At 43.5% G+C, this 20,905-nt stretch overlaps 1 protein-coding gene across 3 annotated transcripts in view; it reads right to left on the reverse strand.

Annotated features, from left to right (window-relative positions):
- Nucleotides 1-1,369: 1,369 nt before the first annotated feature.
- BCAR3 (BCAR3 adaptor protein, NSP family member) overlaps nt 1,370-20,905 on the reverse strand; it is a 236,700-nt gene continuing 217,164 nt past the window's right edge. For all 3 annotated transcript variants that reach the window (XM_059069871.2, XM_059069880.2, XM_059069899.2), the window contains 5 exons: nt 17,900-18,015; nt 13,938-14,109; nt 11,152-11,263; nt 5,722-5,934; nt 1,370-2,632 (listed from right to left, as the gene is read on the reverse strand). In XM_059069871.2, coding sequence (XP_058925854.1) covers nt 2,454-2,632; nt 5,722-5,934; nt 11,152-11,263; nt 13,938-14,109; nt 17,900-18,015 — 792 coding nt within the window. In that variant the 3' untranslated portion in view covers nt 1,370-2,453. The remainder of the gene's footprint in view (nt 2,633-5,721; nt 5,935-11,151; nt 11,264-13,937; nt 14,110-17,899; nt 18,016-20,905) is intronic.

Here is a 20,905-nt window from a genome sequence, read left to right on the forward strand (position 1 = left end):
CCCAGACCGGGACACGAACCGGTGTCCCCTGCATCGGCAGGCGGACTCAACCACTGCGCCACCAGGGAAGCCCAACTCTGATCATTTTTAATACTAATTTCCTGTTTGAGTTCATGTTTTCTTTATACACATCCATATATGAGTGCTTTGCATTCAAAATATGGTAATTCCAGCATCTGAAGGTGTTGGGGTTCTAAATCTTTTTTTCCCAGCATTTTATTTTTCACGGCACTGCTTTTGCTTGTGGTTTTTTTTTTTAATTTTGCTTTTTTTTAAAAAAATTTATTTTTGGCTTTGTTGGGTCTTCGTTGCTGTACGCGGGTTTTCTCTACTTGTGGTGAGTGGGGGCTCCTCTCCGTTGCGGTGTGCGGGCTTCTCATTGCGGTGGTTTCTGTTGCAGAGCACGGGCTCTAGGTGCACAGGCTTCAGTGGTTGTGGCTCACGGGCTCTAGAGTGCAGGCTCAGTAGTTGTGGCACACGGGTTTAGTTGCTCCGTGGCATGTGGGATCTTCCCGGACCAGGGCTTGAACCTGTGTCCCATGCATTGGCAGGCGGATTCTTAACCACTGAGCACCAGGAAAGCCCTGCTTATGTCTTATATATATATATATATATATATGTATATACGTGTGTGTGTATATGTTTGTTTTGTTACCACTGTAAATCAATTTCTTGGTTTTGAGTTTTGTAAATTTTGTGAATTTTACTCCAGACCTATTTGAGAACCTATTTGAGAACAGACCTATTTGAGAACCTCTCTTTGCTGGCAGATGGATTTCTTTTCCAGCCTATTAACAGGGACCCTTTAAGGATCCCTACTTAATGGAGGCATTTCATGTGCAGCTCCGCTAAGACACTGTCTCCTGATTGCTGAGTTGATGTCAGTATTTGCCTCTAGGGCCACCCAGGTTTTTAAGTTCCTCTTACAGAGTTGATTTAAATTTGCTGTTCCTTTTGATGGGTGAGGTGGGGAGGAGAGGATTGTTCCTTGGGGATTTCCCATTCATTCTATCAAGCTTAATAGTGCATTAAAAGGTATGTTTTTGAAAATTTAGTTATAGTGAGAGGGTTTTCTAAGAGCATCTGAACCGCCATATTGCCAGAAGTAGAAATGTGCTTTGGATTTTTCAGGAAATAAAAAATGATGGCTTTTAAAAACTGGGAGAAGGGCTTCATGATTCTAGGCCCCATTAATGGAAATACAGAGTCCAGGATTTGAAACTAATATTTCCATTTTATTAAATAGACCACAGTGAGAGGCTTGTACTTAGTTCTGGCAGGCATATTCAAGATGACCAATAATAGAGTGGTGGTTAAATTACAGTGTAACCTCTGGAATCAATCATTTTTTTCAAAGGCTGTCAGTCATGGAGAAATTTTTGCAATTTATTTGAGAAAAGTGGGATATAATACTATTCTCTATGGTCCCCAAATTATTTAGAAGAGAAAAAGCAAATTGGTAAGTGACGGTGGCAGACTGATAGAAGTTTAATATTTTAAAGTCTTGTATTCCAAATTTTCTACAATAGAAAAAAATTGGGGCAGATACTGATAAACTAGAAAGTATCCCCTTTGGGAAGTCAAAAACCTAGAAAACAAATCTGGAAAACTCATACTTATCAGCTAGAGGAAAAAAATTATTTTGAAATATGTGAAATGTCATGAAATAACTAACATCTGGTGCTCACTTTGTACCAGGCGCTGTGCTGCACACGGGACTTGACTTGAGGAGGTTAACTTGACCAAAGTCCAACTGCTAGCAAGCACCACAGCTGTTGTTGGAACCTAGGTCTTCTGGAGCCAGCTCTACCTTGTATCACTATTCACCTCTGTCCCCTAAGCCAGAAATCTTAAAATTTCCATACCACTCATTGATTTTGGCTTACTATCATCAATCAGGATGTAGTAGCACGGGAAGAGGGTGCCCCAGGAAGGTAGGAGGTAGAATTATTGTACTACAATGAATTGTTTAATATTAAAGAGACTGGATACAGTTGTTTCACAAAAAGATATATTTTCATATGACTATTTACATTTTTCATATTTAGTTAAAGAATATCATACAACTGATACCTTCTGAAATGTTTCATGCCTTTAAACTCTTCTATTTACACTTATCTGACATGGAATTATTAAAACTAAAATAGTCAAATACCTTGGTAATAGAAAGCAACCAGCCAATGTAGCTGCTGGGTCTTCACTTAAATTTGTTGATCAGCATTAGCAATAGTTACCTTAATAAATTATCATTTTAAAATCAGTAGTAATTTTAAACAATTCATAAATAAGTGTGCTCTGTGCAATTTACATGTTTAATATCCTGTGGATACTAAAAGCTTGTATATTGTCAGATTTGCACATTATTGCTTTACTTTATCAAATGATAAGCTTTCTCAAAAAAGAAACTGGATAAGCTTGAAATTATATCCTAAGGTTCTCTGGAGAGTTAGTTATCAAAGCTCTGCCTGCTTTATAGGAGGAGGTTCCAATTTACGTGAGAGGGCAGTTAAAATCTGGTTGAATTTCTCATATCTCTCTGTCTGATTGACTTGTGCACCTTTGCTGCCCCATAGCAATCTCATCTGGAATTCAGTCTTGAAGATTTCACTCATTTCTTCATCTGGTTGAAAACCTAATAAAAACAAAACCAAAAAAACTTACTTCAGTTCTGCTTGAAACAGTGTTGAAAATAGACTGAAAAGTTGCTTGTTTAAAGTAGAATCAAAATGAACATCTCTCAGAACTTTCAAAAAATGCCCCCAAGGAAAAAAAATATAGGATCTACTCTATATAAAGGAGGGCAGAGCCCCCCCTCCAAGGACCTGAGCACCTTCAGAAAAAGAATAACAAGTAAACTCACTTAAGACGTGACAGAATAAAATTTGTGTGTACAAGCCACCGTGGGCCGTAGTGCTGTGAGAAGGAGTGTTCAAAGTACCTTTTTTTTTAACAGCTTTATTGTTGTATAATTTACTTGTCATGATTCACCCATTTTAGCTGCAGTTTATACAGTTGCACAACCATCACCACCACTTTAGAACCATTCCATCAATCACCCTAGAAAATCCCCTAGTACCTCTTTTCAGTCAATCCCTGTACCTACCCCACACCACAGCCAACCACTAATCTGCTTTCCATCACTATTGCTTTGCCTTTTGTAGAAATTTGATGTAAATGGGATTATACAACATGGACTTTTTTAATGTCAAGCTTCTTTCACTTTGGCTTTTTTCAGCATGTTTATGAGATTATTCCATATTGTTGTATGTTATCAATAATTCATTCCTTTTTATTGCTGAGTAGTATTCAGTTATATGGACATACATACCACATTTTGTCTGTTTACCAACTGATAAGACATTTGGATTGTTTCCAGTTTCTGGCTATTACGAATAATGTGAACATTTGTGATTAAGTCTTTGAGTGGACATTTGTTTTCATTTCTCGAAGTGGAATTACTGGGTCACATGATAAATACATGTTTACTTTAAAGAAACCATCAAACTCTTTCCAAAATGACTTTACCATTTTATATTCTCATCAGTAACATGAAGAGTCCAGCTGTCAACTCAATATTGTCATAGCTTGTGGTGGTATCTCACTGTGGTTTACATTTACATTTCCGTAATAACTAATGCTTTGAACCATTTTTCCATGTAGTTTATTGTCATTGTATATCCACTCTGGTGTAGTGTCTATTCAAATCTTTTGTTGATTCAAATCTTGTTTCTCTTCTCCTTGAGTTGTAAGATTTCTTTAAATTCTAGATATAAATCCTTTATCTGATGTATGTTTGCCAAATATTTTCTTCTAGTCTGTGGTGTGCCTTTTCACTTCCTTAATGGTGACTTTAAAGAGCAAAATGTAAAATTTTGATTTATCAATGTTCCCTTTTATGGTTCATGCTTTTTGTATCTTAAGAAATTTTGCCTAACCCAAGGACACGAGGAATTTCTCCTATGCTTTACACTTTAGCTGTTACATTTTGAGGGTATGCTGTGACGTAAAGATTGAGATTCTTTTTTTGGTATATGATAATCAATAGTTCCAGCACCATTTGTTGAAAGATTACTTTATGCAGTGAATTACCTTGACACCGTTGTCAGAAAACAATCGACAGTCACGTGTGGGCCGGTTTCTCAACTCTCTTTTCTGTAAGAGAACATCTGCTCTGCTTATGGCCAAGGATGCTCAGTCAACTCTATTAGAGCAGGGGAAACCTCTAGCCAAAGAGTCATACAGGCATATATTTCTCATCCTTGATTACTGCTGGAGTAGTTGGCTCTGTCATTAAATATATTCTCACCATCTAGATCATAGTATCTTGGTGGCGGGGAGGATTATAGAAGCCTTCTATTCCATTCATCCATGTGATGCCAAAATATCTTTGGCAGATAACCAGCCAGAGGCCAGATGACAACTTCCACTCATTCAGTTAATATGCTTTGAGCCCCTAACCTGGGCTGAGTGCTGGGATATGTTGGTGAGCAAATCTCTGCCCTTACTGGGCTCACAGTCACTTCTAGCAATGAGAACTTGCTATGAAAACCTGTAGCAGGATCAACTGAGAAATACCATCAGATGCCTTTAAGGTGATTTGCTGTAAAACAGCTTAGAGCATACTTTTCTCAAAATCCACCCTAATATATTGGCTTAGGCAACGTCTAATGTAATACACTTATTGGTTTTGTATAAGCAGGCATTCCAGTATCTGGTGAGTTGAATTACGGGCTTTTATGGTTTGAGTCCTACACTGCCAACCCTGGAGAACTTTCTGAGGAAAAGAAAAGAAACAGGTATGTAGTGCTTATACCTACAGCAGACAGAGTGCAAATTGTTCAGTCCCAAATTCTGTTTCTGAATTAATAACTTTGTTTCAGGTTGAAATAATAGGCCTCTTCTGCTCCATATAGTTCTTAACCTTGTGGATCAAACTGTGGGCCCGTGAAGAGTGTTAAAAATGATACAGTGAGGAAGAGAAAATAGTCACCCCTGATAACTGTTGGTAAAGCCCTTATTCCTGTACTTGCTTCCTAAATGGTCTTTTTGCCTGCAAGCTTCAGTCTTCCAGCCTTCCTCCACAAAGATGGCAGACTGAAAACAAATCTGACCATGTGATAACATCCTCCCATGTTTAAAACCCTTCACTGGCTCTTCCTCAGCCACAGTTCTACATGGAAGGCCTTCCTACCTGTATCCATCTCCTTTAACCTAGCTGGCCACTCCTTAAGACACACTTTACACTAATACAAAGCCAAGTACTTGTGGTTCGTACTTTTCTCCAAGCTCTCTCAGTGGCTTTGCTTATGTTGGACCCTTTGATGCCAAGATCAGGGGAGCTCACTTGCCAGTGTGTCTGGGAAGAAATAAGAATACAGATAAGTCAAATAGAACTCCCAACTCCTCATGTTGGCCCATCATCTTTTCTAATAGTGATTATCAGAGGTACTAATGGTAAACAAGCTGACAAATTCTTTCTTGATCCTTTCTCTCTGTTTATACCACTGGCACAAGAGAATACATAAAAGGAGGGGAGAAGCAGGATCCCTAAGACAGGTAGGAACTAAGAGTAAGTAGTGATCAACCATACAGGAAATGGAATTCCCATGCCTTAATCTTTCCTACTTGGTCTCTTTCTTATTGAGAGCACCCATGCTCTTTCATTCCTTCATTCCAGTTACTGTGCAGAGTAGACAGCAGCTTAGCAAAACCAGCTCTTACCTGCCAGGATCCTCTCAGCATTCATCCGGTAGCTGTCTGCAGCTTCTGCCATGAGTCGGGCTGTTGCCAAATGGTTCAGCATAATCTCACAGCTTTCGTCGTTTTTTTCCCACATGTCAGTTCCTTCAAAAGTGACAGCCTCGCGCTCCATTAAGGTCACAAGAGGCATCAGCAGTGGGACTGATATATTGTTTGGGGGAACACACGTAGCCTCTGAAAAACAAGGGGTAAAGTTTTCCACGTCATGCTTGCTTTCCAAGTTAAGCGCAGAGAGTTCCAGTTGAAGAGGAACTGGAGTTCCTCTGGGTGAGCCCAGGAGTGTCCTGGGCTCACCTCCTTCTCTGGACACACTGAATGTGTGGCTAAATATGGAACAGCTTCTTCTGGAAAAAAACTAAAATCTTTCTGAATAACTGTCTGAATGCATTGCGTAAATGAGAGAAGGCCCACATCAAAGCAGGTAAGAGAGGCTGGGAATCTCTCTATATATAAACCCCACCCCTGGCACAGTGACCCACAATTGGGAGGGAACTCAAAACCTGGAGCTTCTCCCTGAGGAGCAAAGGGCTTGAATCCCACATGGGGTACCCCAGCTTTTAAGACCAGCACTTGAAAGACAAGCCCTCAAAACATCTAACTTTGAAAACCAACAGTACTCAGGTCTGCAAGACCCACAAGGCTATAATCATCTGAGAAACAGGTCTTAAAGGGCTTACAAGCTTGGACTCACCTGCCCCAGGGCTCAGTGCAGAGGCAGCCAATTGAGAGGTGCCTGGACATTATGCAAATGAGGCTCATTTGCTAATCTTAAAGCTTTAGCCCGAGAGGCAGGCTTCTGGTTTGGCAAACAACTGGGACCTATGAGGCCCTCTCAGCAATGGAGGCTAATGGATGATGCAATATTTGTGCTCTCCCTCTGCCTTGCTCCATCTCACTGATATATCCCAGAAAGTAGTTCATACCCTTGTCTGGCATTCCCATCTCTCCAGCTGCCTCCAGAGGACACCTCTAAATTGCCTAGCTCTGATGGCCAATGGGGCTTATTATGCCCATGGGTCCTATAGGACTGTAACTTTTGTAATTCCACAAGATAAGAAAATTACAGGCCAATATCTGTGACGAACACAGATCCTGAACAAAATATTTGCAAACTGAATTAGGTACATTGAAAGGATCATATACATTGATCAAGTGAAATTTACTCCAGGGATGCAAGCATGGCTCAACATTCACATATCATTATGATATACCACTTATTATTAATAAAAGAAAGATAAATGATTTTTCTGCATCTATTAAGATGATCAAATTATTTTTAACAAAATTCAACAGCCATTTATGATAAAAACTCAACAATGTGGGAATAAAGGGAATGTACAACAACATAATAAAGGCATATATAACAAGCCCACAGCTAACATCATACTCAGTGTTGAAGAGCTAAAAACTTTCCCTCTAAGATCAGGAATAAAAGGATGACTATTCACCACTTGTATTCAACATAGTATTGGAAGTACTAGCCAGAGGCAATTAGGCAAGAAAAAGAAATAAAACCAATCAAATTGGAAAGGAAGACATAAAACTATTACTATTTGCAGATGACCTATTATATATAGAAAACCCCAAAGACTCTACCAAAAAACTGTTAGAACTAATAAACAAATTCAGTAAAGTTGCAGGATACAAAATCAATATATAAAAACCTGTTGCAGGGCTTCCCTGGTGGCGCAGTGGTTGAGAGTCTGCCTGCGGATGCAGGGGATACGGGTTCGTGCCCCCGTCTGGGAAGATCCCACATGCCGCAGAGCGGCTGGGCCTGTGAGCCCTGGTCGCTGAGCCTACGCGTCCAGAGCCTGTGCTCCGCAAAAGGGAGAGGCCACAACAGTGAGATGCCCGCATACCGCAAAAAAAAAAAGAAAAAAACACCTGTTGCATTTCCATATGCTAATAACAAACTATCAGAAAGATATTAAGAAAATAATTCCATTTACAATTACATCAAAAAGATCAAAATACCTAGGAGTAAATTTAACCAAAGAGATGAAAGACCTGTACACTGAAAACTGTAGACACTGATGAAAGAAATTGAAGAAGACACAAATAAATGGAAAGATATTGTGCTCCCGGAATGGAAGAATTCATATTGTTAAAATGTCCATACTACCCAAAGCAATCTATAGATTCAGTGCAATCCTTATAAAATTCCAATGGCATTTTTCACAGAAATAGAACAAACACAATCCTAAAATGTATGTGGAAGCACAAAAGATACCAAGTAGCCAAAACAATCTTGAGAAAGAACAAAGCTAGAAGCATGACATTCCCTGATTTCAAACTACATTACAAAGCTATAGTAAAACAGCATGGTATTGGCATAAAAACGGACACATATATGAATGGAACAGAATAGGGAGCCCTGAAACAAAACCACACACGTATGGTCAGTCAATTAGCGACAAAGTAGCCAAGATTAACACTGAGGAAAGGACAGTCTCTCCAATAAGTGGTATTGGGAATACTGGACAGCTACATCATGGAAGTGCAAATCAAAATCACAATGAGATATCATCTCACATCTGTTAGAATGGCTGTTATCAAAAAGACAAGAAATAACAAGTTTTAGCAAGGATGCAGAGAAAAGGGAACCCTTGTGCACTGTTGGTGGGGATGTAAATTGGTGCAGCCACTATGGAAAATGGAGGTTCCTCAAAAAGTTAAAAATAGAGCTGTCATATGATTCAGCAATTTCACCTCTGGGTATTTACCTGAATAAAACAAAAACACTAATTTGAAAAGATACATGCACCACCCCCCTGCCCCATTCACTGAAGCATTATTTGTAAAAGTCAAGACATGGAACCAACCTAAATGTCCATCAATGGATGAATGGATAAAGAAAATGTGGACTCATGCTCTTGGACTGGAATAATTGATATTGTTAAAATGGCCATGCTACCCAAAGCAATCTACAGATTTAATGTGATCCCCATCAAATTACCCATGACATTTTTCACAGAACTACAATAAATAATTGTAAAATTTATATGGAGTCACAAAAGACCCAGAATTGCCACAGCAATCCTGAAGAAAAAGAACAAAGCTGGAGGTGTAATCCTCCCAGATTTCAGACAATACTACAAAGCTACAGTAGTCAAAACAGCATGGTATTGGTATGAAAACAGACATATGGATCAATGGAACAGAATACAGAGCCCAGAAATAAACCCACATAACTATGGTCAATTAATCTTTGACAATGGAGGCAAGAATACACAATGGAGATAAGACAGTCTCTTCAGCAAGTGGTGGGAAAGCTGGACAGCTACATGCAAATCAATGAAGTTAGAACACTCCCTCTCAGCATACACAAAAATAAACTCAAAATGACTTAAAGACCTAAATATAAGACATGACACCATAAAACTCTGAGAAGAGAACATAGGCAACACATTCTCTGGTATAAATCATAGCACTGTTTTCTTAGTCTCCCAAGGCAATAGAAATAAAAGCAAAAATAAACAAATGGGACCTAATCAAACTTATAAACTTTTGCACAACAAAGGAATCCATAAACAAAATGAAAAGGCAACCAACAGACTGGGAGAAAATATTTGCAAACAATGCAACCAACAAGGGCTTAATTTCTAAGATATACAAACAGCTCATACAACTCAATAACAAAAAAACAACCCAATCAAAAAATGGGCAGAAGACCTAAATAGACATATCTCCAAAGAAGACATACAGATGGCCAATAGGCACATGAAAATATGCTCAACATTGCTAATTATCAGAGAAATATATATCAAAACTACAATGAGGTATCACCTCACGCTGGTCAGAATGGCCGTCATCAAAAAGTCACAATAAGTGCTGGAGAGGGTGTTGAGAAAAGGGAACCCTTCTACACAGCTGGAGGGAATGAAAATTAGTGCAACCACTATGGAGAACAGTATGGAGGTTCCTTAAAAAACTAAAAATAGAGTTGCCATATGATCCAGCAATCCCACTCCTGGGCATATATCCAGAGAAAACTCTAATTCGAAAAGATACATGTACCCCCAATGGTCACAGCAGCACTATTTACAACAGCCAAGATATGGAAGCAACCTAAATGTCCATTGACAGATGAGTAGATAAAGAAGATGTGGTACACACACACACAAACACACACAATGGAATATTACTCGGCCATAAAAACGAATGAAATAATGCCATCTGCAGCAATATGGATGGACCTAGAGATTACCATACTTCATAAGTGAAGTGTGTCAGACAAATATATGATATTACTTATGTGTGGAATCTATAAAAATGATACAAGTGAACTTATTTACAGAATGAAAACAGACTCACAGTAATAGAAAACAAATCTATGTTTACTAAAGGGGAAAGAACGGGAGAGATAAATGAGGAGTTTGGAATTAGCAGATACAAAGCACTATATATAGGGACTTCCCTGGTGGCGCAGTGGTTAAGAATTCACCTTCCAATGCAGGGGACACGGGTTTGAGCCCTGGTCTGGGAAGATCCCACATGCCACAGAGCAACTAAGCCCGTGCGCAACTACTGAGCCAGCGCTGTAGAGCCCATGAGCCACAACTACTGAGACCACATGCCACAACTACTGAAGCCTGTGCTCTGCAACAAGAGAAGCCACTGCAATGAGAAGCCCATGTACCGCAACCAGGAGTAGCCCTGCTCACCACAACTAGAGAAAGCCTGAGTGCAACAACGAAGACCCAACACAGCCAAAAAGTAAATAAATTTATAAAAAAAAAATACTATATATAAAATAGATAAATAACAAGGTCCTATTTTATAGCATAGGAAACTAACACCATTTGAGTTCATAGATATAGAGAACAGATTGGTGGTTGCCTGAGTTGGGGTAGGGGGAGAAGTGAAATGGGTGAAGGGGATCAAAAGATACAAATTTCCAGTTATAAGGTGAATAAGTCCTGGGGGATGTAATGTACAGCATGGTGACTATGGTTAATAATACTGTATTGCATATTTGAAAGTAGCTAGCAGAGTGGATCTTGAAACTTCTCACCAGAAGAAAAAAAATGTTTCGTAACCATGTATGGTAACAGACGTTAACTGGTCTTATTGTGATGATTTTGCAATATATACAAATATCAAGTCATTACGTTGTACACCTGAAGCTAATATAATGTTATGTAAATTACACCTCAATTTATAAAGTTAAGCACAAAATAAGGTAACTAGTAGCCTATGTCTTGTTTTAGGGAACTGCAGACCTACAAGCGATGCTGTCATCTGATAAAAGTCTTGGTGACCCATCAACAGTCCTGCAGATAACTCAGAACCTCATAATATGCCCTGCTAAATGCTTCAATCAAACCAGAACAGACATGACACTGCCAGGGCTGCCACCAGACCCCCTTGTCCTGATCCTGTGCTCACCTCTGCCTTCGTGCAGGATTTTGCTAAAAGGCTTCAGCTGTTTCTCATAGAGGATGGCAGTTTGTGTGTACTGGTGCCGCAGGGCTGTCCACGTTTTTTCTAACCTTGTGATCTGGAAGAAAGAAAGGTGTTACCATTTTGAAAAAGGCTCTTTTTAAAACTACCTTTTTGCTTAAGTTTTGGAATGGATGATAGAAGTACATGGTAAAAACTCAAAGCAGTTGAAAGGAGTGTACAGAGAAAAGCTAATCCCCACCCAGACCCTGCTCCACATTGCTCTAATGACCCATGAGACACACACACCTTTTAAAATAAATGCATATCATACTACACATATTTTCCTGTTCATTGTTTGGAAATTATTCCGTGTAAATACATATAAAACAGCATAGAACAGTCTTGTTTTGTTAAACTTTTGCCTAGTGTTCCATTTATGCATAAACCGTAGTTTAACTAGTTTCCTGTAGATAAGCGCTTTAAACATATTTTTCTATTGCCAAATATCTGGAGGATAAATTTCCAGAAGTGGAACTACTGGGTCAAAAAATACTTGTATTTTAAATTTTGATAGGAGTTGCCAACTGTCCTCTACAGAGGTTATACTGATGTAAGGATGTAGAATGTGGCATATAGCATGTTAATGTTACTTGTAAGTAATAAAGTCTGAGACATGTGGAAAATTGCCTAGACCATATGATGCCACTACTCGTTCCTTTTCATTTCTTTGGGAACAATTTAGTCAAAACTAACATAGGCCACTGACTCTGACTGCCCTAGATAAATGGTCCCCCACTCACACCTTAAAACCAGCAAGCTCGTGTCTGACCTTTTCTACATGAAACAAGGAAAGAGGGAAGGGAACTAATATTTATGGAATGAGAGCCAACTGTGTCAGGTATTTGAGGAATTTCATTTAATCCTCACCATGCCCTATGAGGCAGGTATTTTGGCTTCATTTTACAGGTCAGAAAACAGAATAGATTAGGTAACTTGCTCAAGGTTTCATAGCTGCTAAATGGCAGAGCTGAAATTCATTTCCTTGGGGTCTAAGAGCTCCCTGTGCATTCCAAGAGGAAGGTGAGAAAGGATCACTATCAGCAGATTTGCTGGGAAGGAAAGGATGTGGCTGTTTTTCCTCTGGCCTCCTACCACCCCTCCCTCTCTTCTCGTCCCCCTCCCTGAAGCATCCGCCTTTCTGAAAGGAGCCCTTGTCTCTGGGCTAGGCCTATCTCCTGGATGCTCTCTCTTGATACCAGAAGCTGAGAAGAGAAGAAACAGGTTTAGATGATGACACACAGAAATGACATGACTCTCCTCTTGGGTTTTTCCTGAGCCCTGAGCCACTCCCCTCCTCAAGCAGGGCCCTGCACACCCTAGAGGACTCTGCCCCCTCATTGCTGAAGTACTCCAGAAGGGAGGAGTCTGATGCTGCTGTGTGGGGGGAAGCAGCCATCTATAAAGGCACGTTTAGGTGCTTTGGGGTAAGTCCCTAATTGCTGAGTTTGATGTCACGGACAGCAACCATGTTAATGCCACAAAACACCCCCTTCACTACTCTTGGAGAAAGCTCTGGGCTGGGGGGCCTATGCATACAGCTAGCCTGTTAGCCCTCAAAATTATAGGCAGTTTTGGATAAGAGGAAATAAATATGATGTAAATTTAAAACACCCAAATGAAAAATTATAACTCCTGTTAGTATAGTAGAAGTCAGTATATCATGAAAATATGGCTGAACTTGCTTATTTCAAATATCGCCCCTATACAGTTCCAGTGCATCTAAAGAATTTTGAAAGCTCTTGGAATATTATAATTGGAATTGACCCCTCTCAAAATTTCCTGGTGAAAGCATGAGGTTTTTCAGCTTCTTGTTTGAAAGGTGACCTCGCTTTCGTGCAAGGAAATTATGTTCCTAACATGCCCTGACTTGGCAACAGTGGCCCAGTGGCAATGGTGGATGTTCAGTGAGCACCCGGCAGGATTTCAGAGACAATCTGTGGCTGTGAAACAGCCAAGCTAAATGAGCAGCGGTTTTGGTGTTAGGGGTTGCATGTTGGGCTTGTGGGACTGTGGTCTCATACTCGAAGTTGCCGAGCACCTAGGGCTTAACACAACGGAAGTCTGAAAAGCTGACTCCTAACAGTCAAGACAACAGGACCACTTTCCTCTATGAGGTCCATTTGACTTCAAAGGCAGGTTTTCAGTTTTGACCCTCCTCCTAAGAACAGTCTGTCAAAGCAGATAAATTCCAAGTGCCTGATTTCAGAAACTCTGCTTAGGGGGTTATATAGCAGATGGGCCAGGAATCTGAATTTTTTAACAGCAGAGTCTGTTTTAGGTGATCTGAGGAACATACTTTGATATAACTCACTCTAGGGATTCTTAGAGATCAGTTCCCCAAACGTCCCAGTTTGCCAGTCATTACCCCAAACTGCCCGCACATCCGGTGACCCAGACAGAAGCAGTCTCTTTCTTATACAACACACCCAAGCCAGATGTGATCATCCTAACTGGTCCTTCAGGAATATCTATAGTTCCTGAGGATGACTCTTCTTATCGTATATCAAAGAGAAAGTGTAGATTGTCAGCAATTATCTGCTGTTTTTAAAAACAGAGCCAAAATACTTGGGACACTGCTCTTGTTTGCCTCCTAATTAAAGCAGCTTTCACTAAGATACGATTTACCAAAAATCATCTGTGATTTGCTAAGCATGGGCTTGCAGACCACTTTGCAGAACATTAAGTACACACAGGCCCCACAGGGCCGCACAAAGCAAGTGAGAATTTACCTGCGGCATTTCCAAGGCCTTCATGATGGCCGAGAAAGAATAGAGGTCCCCCATGGAGTCTTTCAGCTCCACTGCCACCTGGATGATCCTATTGAGGGTGGCTGCTCTGTCCTCCAAAGTGCCCGTGCAGCCCAGAATGTCCACTGCAATGCCGATGGCCATTGTGTTGTGTCTGAGAGGGAGGAAAACAGCAGTCAAGCCCAGGGCCAAAAGGAGTAGGAGGAAACGAAACCAAATTGGCCAGGGCAAGGACTGGCTTTCCACCATTTGCTGCTATCGCCCTGAGATGCACTGGCAGCTCAGCCGGTTTGGTTGCTGATTTCAACAGAGAGATCAGCCCCATGAGGCTGACTGCAGCAGGGCCCCGGGGAGGCCTCAGTGGGTGTCCTATGGAGAGTCAAAAAGGACAGATGCCCCAGGACAGGGCTGTTGAGCCCTGGAGCAGGGGATGTGAAGAGGGCCCTCCTGGGGTCAAGCTGCTCAAAAGTGCAAGTGGCTCCTTGTACCTTCCACCATGACAGGTCTGTGGAGACACCAGGTCCCCCAACACACTGGGGAATCCCTTCCTCAGGGAAGCCCTGGGCCACCTCCACTGAGCGTCCTGGACTGGGGGATGCAAGGGACAGAAAAATGAGAGAACATGCTTGATTCAGGAAGACAACATGGATGTCAGAACAAAGAAAGAAATGAGGAGCTAAGAACAGAGTGTCTGTGGCTCCGGTCCAGGGGCCAGAAAGGGAATGGAGATGTGAACAAAGACTCACCAGTGGACCAGTAGGATCTCCCTGTAAGGTCAGACCTAATAAAATTGAAATCTTGTATCTGCCAACAATCCTCCCTTTTCTCATCCTGAACTACACAGGTCAACCTCGCAGACCCAAAACAGGAAGCAGAATAGTCTTTTCTCTACAGACAATGGGACCGCAGAGAGGTCTCCTTCTTGGTGGCAGCAGCACAGCCTGTAAACCCGCCTCTCCTTCCTCCTATGGACCAGGAGTTCCTGCCTTGGGCCAGAGTAGCCTCAGGTAAATTTCTCCAGGCGCTGGTACAGTGCTGGAGGTGAAGCCCCGATTCAAAGCAATAGTCGAAACAATACGACTTTGCCTTTGAAACTGGGCCACCTTGTCCTGAAAGTTCACAGCTAAGGATGTTACTCCAAGATCATGCTCCTCTCTGTGCCCACGTGTGCTGGTCTCTCTCTCACTCTTCTAGAGCAAAGAGAGGTGTGATTCATCTAGTGCTTAGCATTACTAGTTTCTCTAATGATTGTTAAATCAGTAACGGGCTCTGCTGTCTGTGAGTGTTTGCACCTGTGGGTATGCAGTGTGCTTGCTTGGAGTGTGACCTTAGGCTGTTACCTAACTGCTCCACTCCCCCATTTCCTCATCTCTAAAATGGGAACAAGGGTTGTTGGGAGAAAGACTGTGTGTGTGTGTGTGTAAAGATAATTAAAGCATCTGGCACCACAGCACTCAGCAAATAGTAGTTACTAAAATTGTATCTATATGTGCATCGCTCCCTCTGTATCTTGGTCCCTTTTGCCTGTTGGTCTCTGTTTCCTTTTTCTTTATCTTTTTTGATTTCCTGTCTTTCCTAATTAATGGATCCTAAAATAGGCTTAAAGTATATTTTTATTATCTGTTGTACTTATTGAAGAGTTTTGTTACCCATTTGCAAACTGTTAAGGTTGAGCCAAACATTTTAGATGTTTAATAGTAAACTAACTGCCCATGTTGCCTTCAACTGATTCTTTAATTCAGTGTTTTTCCCTGTGTTTTAATGGCCCTTAATAAAAGACAGGTTCTCTACTTCTTTAAGACCTGGAATTATATCAACAGCTATTTGGGTAATTATATCCATTCGTTTCACCAACATTTGCCTCAAGCCTCCTGCGTACACCACCATGAGGAAACCAGCTCAGCAAGGCAGCCCTACAGCAGAAGCTCCCGGCGTCGGCAGGGTGTGGGCACTAAACATTATAGGAAGGATATCTCTGCTTGCTAGCCTTGGAATGGGTGAAGTGGTAAGTTTAAAATGAAGGGTAGTTTGTATTCAGTTCTCAAACACAATAATGTCATTTGATCCTGCAGGACTGCTATAACCTTGGCCTTTATTTAGTAAACACACTGTAATGGAGAAAACAGCTCTCCAAGCCCTAGCAGGTAGATCCCACAGGTCGGCCCTGAACAGGAAACAAGCCAAGGAGCCAGACCCCAGGCAGGCGGCAATCAGGAGAAAGAGGAAACGGATGTAGACAAGAGTGGAAGTCAGAAAATAGCCCAGAGAGAAGCCTCAAGCCTGCTGACCTCAGCCTGGGCCTAGAATCCATGCCCCACACACCTAATGACACGGATAAAATAAGGCCTGCAACTGGGGAGTTTTCAGGCTGAAATGTATCACATGAGAAACGGGGACGCATGGCGGCACGGCTGTCTCTGTGGAAATGATGACCACGGGGCCCAGACCAGGAAGGAGGGAAAGTTAATGGAAATGAGAAGCCAGGCCCCTGCGGCATGGGGAGGGAGGAGGACGCCTGGAGAGCGGGGCCAGCATCTAGAACAGTCTGAGCAGGGAAAGTAGGGAAATTCGGAAGTCGGACCTACAATTGCCCAAAGACACTGAACAACAGGCCAACAAGCACCCACCCTGGCCTCTGATCAAAGGCAGCAGGGTCCATTTCCTGCCCTCCTGCCTCCCAGAAGTCTTCCACTGGGTACTCTCGATGTTTCCTGCAGGATGCATCTGTGGCTGTGAAGCCAAGGCAATAGCAGTATTGGAGCCATTTTATCTGCTTCATAGTCAAGTAACCTTGAAAGCAGCTGTTATGGACCCTCCCAGGCTATTTAAAATACAATGTTTACCTTCTAGGGGCTGACAGCCTAGGACTGCACTGTTCTCTAGCCACATGTGGCTACTTACACTTAAAATAGTACACAGTAAAATAAAACATTGCATCCTTCAGTTGCCATATTTCAGGCGCCCAGTAGCAACATGTGGCTAGTGGCGGCTGTAATGAGATTTCTGCCATCACAGAGAGCTGCTGTATTGGACAGTGCTGTGACCCAGAACATCACGGAAAGCCATGGGCAGGGTATGACGGCACTCGGGCTCCCGGCCCCTGAATCACCCCTGCCCTCTTCTCACGAAAAGCCGGGGCCCTGGCTGTCCATTAAAGACCACACGTGTGTCATGGCAATTGGGAACGTGGTTGGAGAAACAGAAAACTTAAGATAACAAGATAGTCTCACACACAAAAAACTACCTTTTCTTTTGTGTCGAAAAGGCCGACTTCTATGGTAATATGAGAATCTAGTCTAGTGCTTCTTTTCTGAAAAATGTGCCTCACTACTTCTATCTTTCTAATTTCTAAATATCCGATGTTTGAGTGAGTGGGTTTTAATGGATAACCAGGGCCCCGGCTTTTTGTGAGAAGAGGGCAGTGATGCTTCAGACACCGGGGGCCTGAGTTCCGTCATCCCCTGACCTCTGATCCCCCATCCGTCCACCCTTCAGAGAAAACATTGTTCAGACTCTGTTCTTCCCAACTTCCCCACAAACTCCCACTTAACTCCTAAAGCAGTTGTGAACTCCGGAGACAAGGGTGCCGCAGCTCAGTGAGCCGGGCTGCAGGTGGTACGGCGTCCGTGCTCTGCCTGCCTGCAGTACTGCTCCCACCCCAGGCTGGCAGGGGCTGTGGTGAGCTGTGCTCCCAGGCGGATCGTCTGTCCGCTCCTCCACCTGCTCCTGGAGCAGGGATGGGAACGTGCTCTCTGTTCCCTGACTTCCTCTTTGCTGTCTCTTTGAGCTTCTCCAGGAATTCTCTGGCTACGGCTTCTGGGCCACCCGCCCTCAAGCAAGGCAGAACTGGGGTGGTGGGTGCCTGGCCTCTCCCAGCTCTAAAACCTGTGGCTCTGCAGCCTGTGGAGTTGAAAGTGCCATAAATGTAGAGCAGCACTGCTCACCTTTCAATGATGTCCAGGCGCAGCTGGTGGCCATAAGGCAAGGTGATGAGCTCCAGCCCTGAGCTCATGCCCATCTTCTTCCTCATCTCTTCAGAGACTTCAAGTATCCTCGTGACCTGTCAAGAACACAGGTTGAAATGAACTGGACCAGGACGTGGGCTTGCTGCAAACACGAATTTATCACATGGAAAGAAATACACTAAACTGGAACAATGTGGATGCACTTGTTGCATTTCTTTTTAAGCAGTGGCATCTTAGGATACAGTTTTAAAATATTTGGAGGATTTTAATACACATACTGGAATGTAAAACCTGGGAGGAAAGCACCTAGATTGGTCTGCAGAATCTGCAGATTTGGTGTTTCTGCCCGGTCAGAGAATGGTGCAGTTCTTCAAGCTTTTGTCTAACACAGGCTGGATCCTGCTGTGATGTTTTGCTGCCAACAGCAGGGCTGTGTGTGCGTAGAGCAAACGGATCCCCTGCAGTGGAAAAGCAGAGCTGTGTCCAAATGCTGCTCTGCTGCAGGCTCTGCCGTTCATGTTCTCACTTAACGGCAGGGCTGGCTCCTATTACCCTTAATTACACCTCTCCTGGGCTCAGGAAACGCAGTGTACGTCTGCAAACCATTAGAAACGTGTATAGTGATTTGAAACCTGAGGCCTCAAACACACCCACTTCTCTCCCCTGCAACCCCGAGAGGTCTTCCTTAAAGGAAATCTGGTTTGTTTGTCCCAGCCAGCTCTCCCCATCTCAATTCTAGTGTGTGTGATCACAGCTTATTGGAATCAGGTATTAGTTGACCACTTAGGGTTATTACATGCTACCTCAAAATACTACAACTCTGAGTTAGGCCATCTCTAAAACGGGGCTGGTGACACTCACAGAGCACTGATGTACTAACAGTGCAACTAGCAGATACAGTGGGTCAAACCAACCCTGGACACGCGGCAGGCGTGGGACAATCCCTCTCCTTGAGCTGGTGTTGTCCTCAACTATAATTATCCCGGGTATATAGATGAACAGTCCAGGTGTCTTCATAACAGGCCACGAGAAACATCTGGAAGTTTAGCTGATATTATTAACCTTGGCCCTTAACTTCTGTGGTTGAGCAGAGGCACCATGTCAGCCCTGGGGATGAACTATCCAGTACAGACTCTAGAATAGGATGCAGGATTCATACTCTGCTTTCTGGGCCTCAGTTTCCCCTTCTCTAACACAACGGCTAAGTTCACCTTTCTCAAAGAATTTGCCAAGGATCAAATGACCCTAAAACCCTAGCTATTTAAAAAGTCAAGTTGTGAATCGTTGGCCACATGGAAGGGGGAAGAATTCTGGTCAGATCTCTGGAAAGAGATTTACACCTTGACCATGACAAGGCAGCCCTGATGCACACCCCGGCAAGCTGCAATCACACACATTTTGCTTGCTTGTTTAGACACCTGCCCTGTCAGAGGCTCCAAGCCCAACACATCCAATCCATGCATACTCTGTGTAACAAGAGTCAAAGGCTTGTCATTCCCTCCCTACACTGAAGGAAAATAGACTGTGAGGGGAAAACAGCTTCCGGAAGCCGTTCTCCCCTCACAGTCTGTTTTCCTTCAGTGTAAACATGCAATCCCCTGATCACTTTCCTGACGTATAACCAGGAAATGCTGACACCTGCTTGCCCCAAGGCTGAGCTATGGAACAAGGGGATCCTGAGGTCACAGTGTGGAGCCTGGATTCCGTCTCCTGGAAAAGCCTGGGGCCATGCAGCTCAGAGGTGCAGAGGAGGGATGAACACTTGTAGAGGATTTACTATGAGCTGGATCCGGCAGTGCAGGGTGACATCAATGCCCCACGATGAGTTAGTCTAGCCACCCTCTGCCCTCCTGATCTTAGCCATCCTAGCTTTGCAGGATCTCTGAACTCTGCCTGATCCTCATCCCATTGCCTCGGGAGTTGCTGCAGTGACCCAGGGGAGCCCTGAGAGGGGCCTGGCCCTGCTCTCCTCCCAGCTGCCAGGGACCTTCTCCAGAGAAATGAGATTGCCTGGCTCCACTATCCATGTCTGTTGTCCTCCGCAGAGGACTCTGATTTGCACTGTGCTCTTACGGGCCTGTCTCCCTCGCTGAACTGCAAAGTTCTTTGAAGGCAGCAACCTGGCACGAGCCCAAAAGTAGACTTAAAAACAAGAAGGAGGGGCTTCCCTGGTGGCGCAGTGGTTGAGAGCCTGCCCGCCGATACGGCGGACGCGGGTTCGTGCCCCGGTCCGGGAGGATCCCACATGCCGCGGAGCTGCTTGGCCCGTGAGCCATGGCCGCTGAGCCTGCGCGTCCGGAGCCTGTGCTCAGCAACGGGAGAGGCCACAACGGTGAGTGGCCCGCGTACCGGAAAAAACAACAACAACAACAAAACAAACCAAGAAGGAAAGACCCCAGGCCCTCCCCCAGCTGACCCATGTGCCCTTCACCACCCACACAGGGTGAATCCTCCATAAAGCAACCCCTCCCCCCACGGCTTTTGACCTCTGAGTCTCGGCAAGTGTGTGTTGCCTGCCACCTGGAAGATGTGTTTTGTGTTCTTCATCAGGCCAACTCCTATTCAGCCTTCAAAACTCATCTCAGATATCTCCACCCTGATTCCCTCCCTCCCCCTATGTTTAAGACCCTACCTCAGAGGCCCTGCAGGTCCTGTGCTTTCCCCTGCAGAGCATTTCCCACCTGGGCTGTTGTCTGAATTTCTGTGTCACTGTCGCTCCTGCCTCTCCCACCACGACCTGGCCTGGCTTGCCCCACTACTGGTGCTCAACCAAGGCTCACTACAGAACACTAGTGAACACATACTTAGCTTCACTCTGGGGCAGGCATGGTATGAGGGCTTTAGTATTCATAACCACCTGGGTTGTGGCATTGTTCTCCTTTTAGAGACACTGAGAGGCGGGGGTGGCGGCGGGGGCATTAGACTCAGGCAGTTCATCCCCAGAGGCCAGGCCCTTGGCCGCTGGGCCTCCCTTCTAGCTTCTGC

The sequence above is a fragment of the Kogia breviceps genome, chromosome 1 (assembly GCF_026419965.1).
Source record: "Kogia breviceps isolate mKogBre1 chromosome 1, mKogBre1 haplotype 1, whole genome shotgun sequence".
Lineage (NCBI taxonomy): Eukaryota > Metazoa > Chordata > Mammalia > Artiodactyla > Physeteridae > Kogia > Kogia breviceps.